At 47.3% G+C, this 12,044-nt stretch overlaps 1 protein-coding gene across 2 annotated transcripts; it reads left to right on the forward strand.

The window, feature by feature from the left end:
- The first annotated feature begins 200 nt into the window (after positions 1 to 200).
- LOC125520096 (uncharacterized) lies at positions 201 to 2,968 on the forward strand. Of its 2 annotated transcripts, XM_048684921.2 has the most exons (11): positions 201 to 439; positions 559 to 653; positions 729 to 786; positions 875 to 1,069; positions 1,424 to 1,503; positions 1,593 to 1,675; positions 1,865 to 1,916; positions 2,029 to 2,097; positions 2,287 to 2,373; positions 2,458 to 2,522; positions 2,605 to 2,968. In XM_048684921.2, the coding sequence occupies exons 1-11, from the start codon at positions 325 to 327 to the stop codon at positions 2,750 to 2,752; spliced, it is 1,047 nt and encodes a 348-aa protein (XP_048540878.2). In that variant the 5' UTR covers positions 201 to 324; the 3' UTR covers positions 2,753 to 2,968. The 2 variants fall into 2 exon arrangements, with proteins under 2 accessions (XP_048540878.2, XP_087382132.1); XM_087526006.1 differs by having other exon boundaries at positions 559 to 786.
- The last annotated feature ends 9,076 nt before the right edge of the window (positions 2,969 to 12,044 follow it).

Below are 12,044 nucleotides of genomic sequence, written 5' to 3' on the forward strand. Positions count from 1 at the left end.
AATGGGGCGGTACTATTTGCAAGAGGACGATCCGATCACAGAATCAATGGTCAGATCCAGGCGCGTGGCACAGCAGGAAGAAGAAAACATAATCAATGTAGCGGTCACAAGCTGCTCTCAGCTTTCCTTTTTTTGTTGATTGAAAAATGGGCATGCCACACTCAGCTAACCATAGTTTACCGCACGAGCCCAGCGAGCCTTGCACGAGGCCCAGCTACCCGTCCAGTCTCCTCCTCTGCTCCGGCCGGCTCGAACCGTATATTATCTCTCCCCTGCATCTCCGCGAATCTGACCGAGGCTTGGTGGTCAGACAGGGAGAGACCCATGGAGACCAAGGCCAAGGACGCATGGGGCCTGGCGCTGGTGCTCTTCCTCGGCCAGCTCGTGGCCTTCTCCATGGCCGCCGCCAGCTTCGCCTCCTCCTTCCTCGCCAATCTCGGTACCCGCCCTTCTCACTGTCTCTGTAGCCTAACCATCCAAATTATCATTTCCCCCAGTACCTGTGAATCTTTGTAGAACACTCAATTACGAATCACCCATCGCATGTATATTATGCAGGAGTTAACACACCTCTCACACAATCCTTCTTCGCCTACCTCCTGTTGACTCTGATTTATGTGCCGATCCTCTTGCACCGACGGCAGAAGCCACGGGTGAGCATGAAACTTACCTTGTGTGGTTTTAGTTTCACACGCCTCCTCACTCTCTACGCCACTCCTGTCTTGCAGATACCTTGGTACTGGTACTTGGCGCTGGCCTTCGTCGATGTCCAGGGGAACTATCTAGGTGAGCCATGAGCACAAGCAGGCAATACACATTTCAGTCAGATACCAAATGCAATAAACATGTAATGATTCTGAAACTTGTGTTTCAGTTGTCAAGGCATACCAGTACTCGTCCATCACCAGCGTAACGTTGTTGGACTGCTGGACCGTTGTATGGGTCATCATCCTCACCTGGTACGCACTGGGCACAAGGTACTCCTTCTGGCAATTTCTGGGGGCAGGGACCTGCGTGGCAGGGCTAGGCCTTGTGCTCCTTTCAGATGCAAAATCTACAGATGAGCAAGGTATATATATGAGTTCCAACACCAACAAGTTTAATTAGAATGCCAGTTACTAAAAATCTCAGTGATAAACCTAGTAAGATACACGCAGGATGAAGTTCTTGATAGTATGTATCATGTTTATCCTCTTTCTTTAGAAGAAATCGCGATCGTACAGTAGTCCAGGAGATCATATTCACTGCTGAATCTTGTTCAAAAATTTACAGCTGAATAACATACCAAACTGGCAATAAGAACAGGTATATGACGTGCTCAAATGAAAACCAAACTTTAAGACCCATACAAGCTGGAATCGTCTCACAATTTCTATAGCTTGGGTAAGTGCTAGCAGCTTACAAAACCCTTCATTTTCTGCAGATGGGGGTCAAATGCCACTTCTAGGGGATGCCCTTGTTATTGCCGGGACAGTTTGTTTTGCATTTAGCAATGTTGGAGAGGTTTGTGATGCCATTATATGTCTCTTCCTACTATCCAGCAATATTTTCTCAAAATTGTCATAAGTTTAACACTTCCCTTGAATATGTAGGAATACTGTGTCAAGAAGAACGATCGGGTAGAGCTTATCGCGATGCTTGGACTATTTGGCCTGTTTGTCAGTGCAATTCAGATGTATCCTCTCCGCAATTCACTATTAATAGCAGATCAGCAGAGAAAAAACTTTCATAATCTGTCGATATTGCCATCTATAAATTTGCTCTGTAATCGCGTAGTTAAAATATCACTATGTTTTTTCTGGAACAGAAATGTCTTGACCATACTCTTCTGTTCATGTGACAACTTAACCTGACAAAACATCAGATTCATATTCGAAAGGAAGAGCCTAGAAGCAGTTGCCTGGTCTCCAACAATGGTACCAAAGTATAGTTATGGTTTGACTCATTTATCTGCAATACACATTATTCAATTGTCTTGACAGGAAACTCACAGCTGCTTTGTATTGATTTTTCCATTTTTATTTTCAGATAAGTTTGTTCGCAGGATTTGCCGTTGCATTACTAGTGTTCTACACCATTACTCCTTTTGTCCTCAAGGTTAAGTTCCCTGCAACATGTTAGGCAGAAAATAAGCTACACAAGTATGTAACAAAGAAAAGGTTGATCAAGTTATGAAGTATTTGAATAAACTAAGTATAAGAATCTAAAGCCAGAAGGCCATTTCTTTTCTTATTGTACAGTCCAATAATAGTTTAGCCCTTCCTGATTGTCATAGCTCTTTTGCAGATGAGTGGATCAACATTGTTTAATCTCTCACTCTTAACATCTGACATGTGGGCAGTCGCCATTCGACTACTGTTCTATCAACAACAGGTTACGATTTCTGACCGATCCTTTGCAGGAGATCATAAATACAGTGCATTGCATATATATGCTCACAAGATTTAGTTGCAACAGATAAACTGGCTGTACTACGTAGCATTCACAGTTGTGGCCATTGGATTAATCGTCTACTCACTGAAGTAAGTTCGTTTGAGTCGTTATACTTATAGGTCCATGTGCAGATATGTGAGAACCTAACACTTTGCTTCTAAATGTGTGAAGTGAGAGTTCTTCAGCCGATGGAAGAGCTACAGGTACAGAAGTTGCACCTCACTATCAACAACTTCCAAGCGAGGATGGCTCAACAAGTGGTTCTAATTTGGACAGCCAAAAAAAGAAGCAACTGGAAGGAGCTCATGGTATCTGTTAGGGGGTCAACGTACAAAGTCAGCTCCATGGTTTCGGATATGGCCAAAATCAAATACAGCAGCAGAAAATGTGCAGAGAATAAAATCATGTATATGCAGAAACATTATTTTTCAAGCGAAAGAATATTTTGTGTTAGGATGGTTAAAAGAATATTTTTTGTAACATGTAGTCCAGTACATACTTGGTAACAAAGGAATGAAAAAGAAATTCATCATCAGTTACAGTGGTTTGTGTAAGTACTACTTGTAGTAAGGTAATACAGACAAAAATATGGAGAGGGGAAAACAGGTGAAAGTTCCAAGATTAACTTACCTCCTTCATGAATCATTAGTTCTCCACAGAAATTCATCACTGATGCCTATTGGGAATCATTACAGCATGGACCAAGATATTTGAAAATAGCAAACTGCCCACAGCCTGAAAATAGTCTGAACAACAGTGAACTTCTGACTGGCCTTGGGCTTTCACATCCTTGGAATTAAGAAGACAGAGAAAATGCAACACCAATTTCATGTGTCAAAGATGCCATGCCATCTGCAGATTCATAAAGGGTCCTTTTCCATCATACAAACTGGTCATCTCCATCGCATTTATCATTCCATTATCTAATAAAAGGATATGCAACTTGAAACATCATGATCCACTGAATTCAGTCAAGAAAACATCCCTTTTTTTTACGAAGAGCAGCAGCGCTGCTTTCATTATATTAAGGGAGAAGAAATGTTACAGAGATACATGACATAGCTCAACATGGGGAAAAACCTAGGCCAAAGGCTATCCAGTAAACACTAGTAGCATTGAGTAGGAGCTCACAGAGGTTTCCACCTAACTCTGAGTAGCTCCTTTCAACGGCATCTTCTTAGGCAATCAGACCATATTGTGTGCATCATGGATGAATAGGCGACAGTAATAGCGTACCCCTGATCCGGGCGCTTCCCCATTCCGACAGTTCTTCCTCAATCTTGCACATTACCCGAGCAGCAGTGCAGGCCACGCCATCAAAGATCCGCGCAGTCCAAATGAACCACCAAACCAGGGTAATCGGAGCAGAGCATTTCTGTTCAGACTCGTTTGAGGCCAAGACAGCATAACCTTGCTCCCACCACTTCCTGAAAGACGGCATCATCACGCTGGGGATCAGGTTCAGGGGGAAGTTGAAAGTAGCAAAGGCTAATCTCCACACCTCAGCCGAGAAGGAGCAGTGAGCGAAGATGTGCAGCAGTCTCCGGCTGACACTTCCAGAGTGAGCAGATGGGGTCATGCTGCCAGCCCCTCTTGGCGAGCTTATCCGCTGTTAGACAGCGATCTTGAATACACAGCCAAGCCGAGAGCTTCTGCTTTGCCAGTACTGGAGTTTTCCAGATGAGCTCCTTCAGGTTTGAGGATGTACTTCCCATGAACTGAATCTTGTACGCAGATGCCGCCATGTAAGAGCCATCAGCTGTCCAATGTCACGAGATCTTGTCCGGCTGATCCGACAGTTGGACACCCTGGGTAAGCAAACCCATCAGTTTCCACTTAGCTGTATCCCCTTTTTAGGAAGATAGGAGCAGAACTCCTTGTTCCATTGCAGCCAATGATGCAATGGAACAAAGGTTCATAAACATTCAGGTTCTCAGGGTAAAGCCAACATGGTTACCCAGTTCTACAGCTCAGCGGAAGCACAAGGAAAGCTTAAACGACCAGACAACCTACAGGACGCCACAGTGAATTTCATCCATGTTTGCTTCAATCTTTGGGAACCACGCCGTTCAGCATTCGAGGCCTCAACCGGAAGGATCAGCCCCAAGAGATGTGTCGCAGCTCCCCATGCCGCTTTGTCCTGAAGCGAGGCTTCGTGCTTTTCCATCTGCATCCCTGGAAACATAGTTTCATCACGTAAGGTCAAAATACTCCAGAGTCTCAGCACATAGTGTTTCCAACAGCGTGAAAAAGTTTATAAGAAGCCCACCAATGAACAATATCCTTAACTGAACAAGAACAATCAATATAAAAAACCCTCCAAAATGAAATTCCAAGCCTGTGTAGCAACGGCACAGTTAAATAACAAGTGTTGAAATTGATTTCCTCGGTGCACAAAATAAACAAGTCTGGGCTTATCTGGTTCAGAAGTAAAATGAGCATTTCTGACCAAAGTCAAAAGCTTTTCCAAAAGGCGTATTATATTAGTCTAGGACAAACACATCCACGGAAGGTGAGTTTCAAGGACATCCCATCTGAGACTTGTGCAACTGAATGTTCGGCTGATTGCAAATATCAAATAATTCCCAGAAAGTAGTTTTAAGGGAGCATTTCTGAAGCCACGCATCATGCCAAAAACTAATGGGGGAACCATCTCCTAACAGCCATTTATAAAAATAGCAGTAGGATATACCTTTGCCATATTTGAAGTGCAGATTAGGGTTTCTAGTGCCATATTTGAAGTAAATAATCTTTGGCCTAATTTTATCACCCCCTGAAAAAAATGTTTTGACAGCATAGCTGTATCCTCTGACTGATAGACATTTTTTCTGCTACTTTCAGTTAGACTTAGACAAGACATTATATTTTGTTTTGTCAAGATACATCCAAGTGAATCCTCAGCTCACAAAAATCACGTGGCGGTGACTGATCGACCTATACACTCGAGACACAGTTTCATGTGGGCACTGAATCAATTTTAATCTCAGCAGCAGGTTGACACTAACATGGATAATTATTCAAAAATCCTAAAAAGTTCAGAATATGCATTCTGGACGTATCTCAGGGGAGATTTTCAGTAAACAATAGTACATGTGTGAAGTGATACATCTCAAGGAATAAGAATATAAAACGAACGGACATTTTTTTTCTGGGTCTTATATGGTTGAATGGTTCAGGGATTTTACGAAGCGAGCATGACACTAGCACAACTGGAGCTGCATAGAATCCCAAGTTCCCAACAGATAGCAACAGTCCAAACTAGAAGCAGAACACCATGTCGATACATCTAGAAGTTCAGGGATCCGGAAGTCCATTTTCCTTTTCGTATCAATAGACACTGATTGCTCGTATATTTTATAGTTGATGAAAATCTATGCGCATAATTGTCAAGGTATACCTCCTCAATTTTCAAGACATTTTGCAAAAAACAACGGTGTCTGTGTTAGGAGCTAGGGTTCGGGCTCCTCTAGGTCGTAGGTGGTAGGGAAAGGAGGGAGCGGGGCGTGGGCTAGAACGCGGCGGCCGGCGGCGAGGCGCGTCCTTGCGGCTGGGTGGCGGCGGCGCAGGAGAGAGAAGGCTAGGGTTTAGGGTTCCGGCTCCTCTGGGAGCCGGGCAATAGAATAGTCTTATTGCTTAATCCTCAAAATAGTCTTACAACTTGTATATATAATCATAATCTGAAAATAAACTAAGATAACTTGGGCCTTAAGCCTGCCCAGTGGGCCCCCGGCGGCCATAGACCTGGCCGGTCATAACATCTCTCCCCGCCTGCGCAAACAGCTCGTCCTCGAGCTGAAAGTCGGGGTAGTGCTGGCGGAACTCCTCGCGTTGCTCCCAAGTAGCGTCCTCCTCTGGTAGTCCAGCCCACCGAATCAACACGTACCAGGAGCCTCGGCGCAGCTGAGCCTTCAGCGCCTTCTCCGGTGCAGGAAGGAGACGCCCGTCCGCGAGCGGCGGAAGCGCCGGTGGTGCCGCGGGTGGATCGCCGCGGAAAGGCTTGAGCAGCCCGACATGGAAGACATCATGGATCCGTGCACCTGCCGGAAGCTGAAGACGGTACGCCACTTTGCCAATGCGTTCCAGGATAGCAAAGGGACCGGCATAGCGAGGACCGAGCTTCTTCCTCGCGCGGGGGTCCAACGACTGCGTAGAGCGATGAACTAGACGCAGCCAGACCCAATCACCCACCGCGAACTCCGCCTCGCGATGGTGGCCATCATAGTATCGTTTGGCCAACTGCTGGGCCTGGAGGAGTCGTTGCTGGACCTCCGCGAGCATCTCATCACGGCTCCTCAAAAGAGCCCCGGCTGCCTCGGTCCGCGCCGAGGCTGGGTCAACCGGCAGAATCGGCGGGGGGCGGCCGGCCATACACCACCTCAAAGGGCGTAGCACGGAGGGCGGAGTGGTAAGAGGTGTTGTAGCAGTACTCCGCCCACGAGAGCCAGTCCACCCATGCGCGAGGACGATCACCTGTAACACAACGCAAATACATGGCAATCACCTTGTTAACGATCTCAGACTGGCCGTCTGTCTGAGGGTGGAAGGCGGTACTCAGGCGGAGCTTCACGCCTGCCAGTCGGAAGAGGTCGCGCCATACATGACCCGTGAACACAGGATCTCGGTCACTGACGATCGAAGAAGGGAACCCGTGGAGACGGACAATGCCATCGAAGAAGGCCCGCGCGACAGATGCCGCTGAATATGGATGGCCAAGGGCGATGAAATGAGCATACTTGGAGAAGCGGTCGACCACCGTGAGGATGACGGATTTGCCGCCCACCTTGGGAAGGCCCTCGATGAAGTCCATGGAGATGTCCGCCCAAACCTGAGACGGGACCTCCAAGGGCTGAAGCATACCAGCTGGTCGCAGGGTCTCCGTTTTGTTGCGCTGGCACGTCACACAAGACCGTACCTAGTCGCGGACCAAGGCACGATCACCTGGAATGTAGAAGTCGGCGCGGAGGCGATGTAGCGTCTTCTGCACGCCCTCATGGCCCGCCGAGTGGGCGAGACGCAGCACCTGCTGACGAAGATCGTCGTGGTCCGGAACGAAGATGCGACGCCCGTGGAGAAGCAGGCCGTCGGCTAGACGCCACGGCTCCTCTAGCTCGCCCGCCGCCAGCTGCTGCTACAGGAGGAGGGCGTCGGCCGCGGCAGCGTTCGCCCGGCGAATGTCGGCGTAGAGGGCGAAAGAGGGCCCGGTGAGGATGCAGAAGGCAGCCCCTTCCGCCGCACCATCGTCCACATCGGCGTCACGCCGAGATAGGGCGTCGGCGACGGTGTTGAGGCGACCCGGCCGGTACTCGACGGTAAAATCGAAGCCAAAGAGTTTACTGATCCACTGGTGCTGGGGAACCGTCGAGAGCCTCTGATCCAGCATGAACTTGAGGCTGTAGTGGTCCGTGCGGATCCGGAAGGAACGGCCCCAAAGATAGGGCCGCCAATGGCGTACTGCCAGCACCAACCCAATGAGCTCACGCTCATACGCCGCCAATTTAAGATGGCGAGCAGCAAAGGGGCGGCTGAAGAAGGCGAGGGGTCCATCGCCCTGGTGCAGGACCGCACCAAACCCCGCACCAGAAGCGTCGCAGTCGACGGTGAAGGGAAAGTCGAAGTCCGGCATCTGCAGTACGGGTCCCGTCGTGAGGGCCCCCTTGAGGGCCTCGAACATTGAAGTGGCCTCCGTGTCCCAAGAGAAGGCGTCGCGGCGGAGGAGACGCGTGAGCGGGGCCGCGATAAGGCCAAACTCCCGGATGAACTTCCGGTAGTACCCGGCAAGACCAAGGAAGCCGCGAAGAGCCCGCGGAGACTGCGGAATGGGCCAGGCGGCGACGGCCGCCACCTTGTCGGCGTCCATGGCCACACCCTCGGCCGAGATGACGTGGCCGAGGTAAGCGACCGAAGGTGTCCCGAACGAGCACTTCGAGCGCTTAAGATGAAGATGATGCGCCCGAAGCTCGTTGAAGACGATGGCCACATGCTGGAGGTGCTCTGCCCAAGAGGTGCTATAGATAAGAATGTCATCAAAGAAAACGAGCACAAACCGACGTAAGTAGGGCCGGAGGACATCGTTCATCAAGGCCTGAAATGTCGCCGGGGCGTTGGCCAGGCCAAAGGGCATCACCAAGAACTCGAAGTGGCCGTGATGGGTCCGGAACGCCGTCTTGGCGATGTCGTCGGGATGCATGCGCACCTGATGATACCCCGACCGGACCCCTCCCACCACGTGGGAGATGTTCCCCTGCCCCAGGTGCCCAAATCGATACAGGGGGAGGTTAAGAAATCCCTCACATACTGTCAGGTATAGGACAAAATATCTCGTAGATAAGAATTCTACAAGTAATTTTGGAAAACAACCACAAAAACCACATGCACATAACAAAATTTCAGAATTCATGTAAATTATAGAATATTAAAAAATATTACAACTTACCATCCCTTCACCATGGTTCAAATATCGGTCCTAGGATCATGGTTAAAAAGTTCTGGATTATCAAGTTGCCATGTCAAGGCAGGGACACTATCGAACAATATGCGCTGCTGCAAGGCGACGGTCACTAGTCCAACTTAAGTCTTTTCTCCACTCCTCATCGACATCGCGTACCACAACTTGATGTTGGCTGAAATACAAAAAGAAATAAGTTAGTTAGCATCAGTTGAAGGTCTCACTCTCACTACACTATTTCTTAGTACAATCATATTGGCATGGAACAGTATGAACCAACATATGATGTGTGCACTGTGCATAACAAAATTAAGACTTCATTGCTTGCCACAAGACTGTTCAGGAACCCAACCAATATGCTTGAAAATGTGCAATCTGATGGTGCATTGTGCAAATTAACATGAACCCAATCACATGACCTAATCCTATGCACCTAATACTAATAACAAGATTAGGCACACACTCCTGCTACGACAAGTTACTTCCCTGATGAGTAAATCATTTGTCAAGCAGATTGCTACAAGTTCATGAGTAAATCATTTGTCAAGAAGATTGCTACAAGTTCACTTGGATGACAACATATCCTAATCAAAGCAATAGAGAAAAGAAAGTAAAGAAATAACAGCATCAAGTAGCTAGGCACTTGACAAGCTGGCAGTACTATCTCTGCATCCTCTTCCTAATTATAGCTACCAATAGAGCAGGTTCTAGCTTCAGGCCAACTGATTGAACTAAGGTTACAGTCAAGTGTCTAACAAAGTTCACTAGCTGCTAGTATATGCATAGCAAAGAAAGCCTAGTAGAAATCATTGGATATCTAGCTAGCATATCATAAGAAACTACATGGCGAAGAGATACCTTATGTTCTCTCAATTGCAGCAATCTCCTCCTTCAACCAAAAAAGCCTAAGCCTTGGGTTCTTGGTATTGATGAAAATCTCTCGATTCATTGGACACTTTCAAAACAGATAGCTCTTCAATTGGCTGATAGAGAACAATTTGTTGATATTTGTAGCGATGGGTTGTAGATCTTAATACCAATGCATGCAAGAGCTTTAAGTATAACCATCCAAGCACAGAGGTATGTCTTAGTGCATCTTCAACTTTGTTATCTTGTATAAGTGCTCTCTCTTGTTTAATGAATATAATTTATCTTCTGTTTTTTTGGATGTAGGTTTGTAATGAAAAAATAGAGGATTTTCTTTCTTTGCTAATGGAATGGTGTCCTATGTGACAAGTACGTCCATAAAAATAATAGCGATGCCTCGGCTAGTTTGTTCGAGGATGAAGGGGAAGACCGTGAACCTGGAAAAAGCAAGCTTGTTGTAGAGAAACTTAGCGCGATCTGCTATGGTGGCACTGACAGAAAAAAATTGCATATACTTCAAGGTACTCCTCATTCTCATCTTGTTCATTTGTACTGTTGATACATTTGTTGTTTCCGTACATGTCATCCTAATATAATTTTTTAACAGGTGCAATGGAATGACCATCAGGTCGAGGATTCTTGGGAGCCTATGGAGAAACTCTGGTTAGTATCTAATATAAAGTACTTCTTTAAAAATGTATTTCAAGTGCAATGAGTCCTTCAACGTTCAGCGTTTTCCCACTTAAAATTAAAGAATTTGTTCAAAAAGGCCATAGGCGAAAAATCTTACCACTGCCGGTGAGTGCTTGATATCTTCTTTCTTGATAATTTTGGCTAAACACATGGTATTTAATTGTCTTGTCACATTTTAAAGGGTGATGTTGATGTGTTGTCCGGTGGCCCGCCCTGTCAAGGATTGAGCCATCAACATCACCCTTTAAAATGTGACATGACAATTAATTACCATCAGTGGATCTGGTGTTTAGCCAAAATTATCAAGAACAAAGAAGATATCAAGCACTCACCGGTAGTAGTACGATTTTTCACCTATGGCTTTCTTGAACAAATTCTTTAATTTTAAGTGGGAAAGCGTTGAACATTGAAAGACTCATTGCACTTGAAATACATTTTTTAAAGAATAACTTCAGATTAGATACTAACCGGAGTTTCTCCATGGGCTCCTAGGAATCCTCGACCCGATGGTCCTTACATTGCACTTATTAAAAAATTATATTAGGATGACACGTACGGAAACAACAAATATACCAACACTAAAAAGGAACAAGATGAGAATGAGGAATACTTTGAAGTATATGCAAATTGTTTTTCTGTGAGCGCCACCATAGCAGATCGCGCTAAGTTTCTCTACGACATGCTTGCTTTTTCCAGGCTCATGGTCTTCCCTTCGTCCTCGAACAAACTAGTTGAGGCAACACCACTATTTTTATGGACGTACTTGTCACATAGGACAGATCATTCCATTAGCAAAGAAAGAAAATCCTCTACATTTTCATTACGAACCTACGTCCAAAAAACAGAAGATAAATTATATTCATTAAACAAGAGAGAGCACTTATCAAGATAACAAGTTTAAGATGCACCAAGACATACCACTATGCTTGGATGGTTATACTTAAAGCTCTCACATGCATTGAGACATAACTCGGTCGCCGTCGCCCCCGCCAGAGGGGCGGAGTGTAGAGGTGGAGGGAGATGGGGGTGCGCCGCTTCCAGTTGCTGGAGGAGGGCCGGGGGACGGTGGAGCGTTGGACGAAAAAGGGCGGAGGAGTTCTTGATCTGGTCGCCGCCACCTCTCGTTCGCGAGACCAAGCGACGAGGGTTTTCTCCCTGACCTCACCAGGCATGGAAGCCTCACCCGTGGAAAGGGCGGGGCTGCCCCTATCTCTCTCGGCCAGGGGAAAAGCCCTGCTGCCCAGGCCCCCCTCCGCGTCGTCCTCGTGGAAGGAAGGGTTGCGGCGGCGGAGGCAGCTGCGCTACCGCCGGCGTGCCGTGGGGAGAATGGCGCAGATCGATACACTGTGGTGGGCTCGGATTTCTTTCTTTGAGACACTGTGGTGGGCTCGGCTGTGTACGTATATACAGCTTCGTCTCGCAGGTGGGCTGAAAGTACCCGGCCCAGAAGGCCCGCTCGAATTATGGGCCCAGCTTGTAGATAGCTCGGACCGGAAGCGGAAAGGAGCCTGTCTCGCCCCATCTCTCTCTCTTCTCCAACGCAACGGTCGAAACACGGCGGCCGCCGAGATCCCCGCCGCCTCCACCGGAGAGAGCCGGGGCACGC

Source organism: Triticum urartu, chromosome 1A (assembly GCF_056163025.1).
Source record: "Triticum urartu cultivar PI428250 chromosome 1A, HENAU_Tu73, whole genome shotgun sequence".
In the NCBI taxonomy this organism is placed as follows: Eukaryota; Viridiplantae; Streptophyta; class Magnoliopsida; order Poales; family Poaceae; genus Triticum; species Triticum urartu.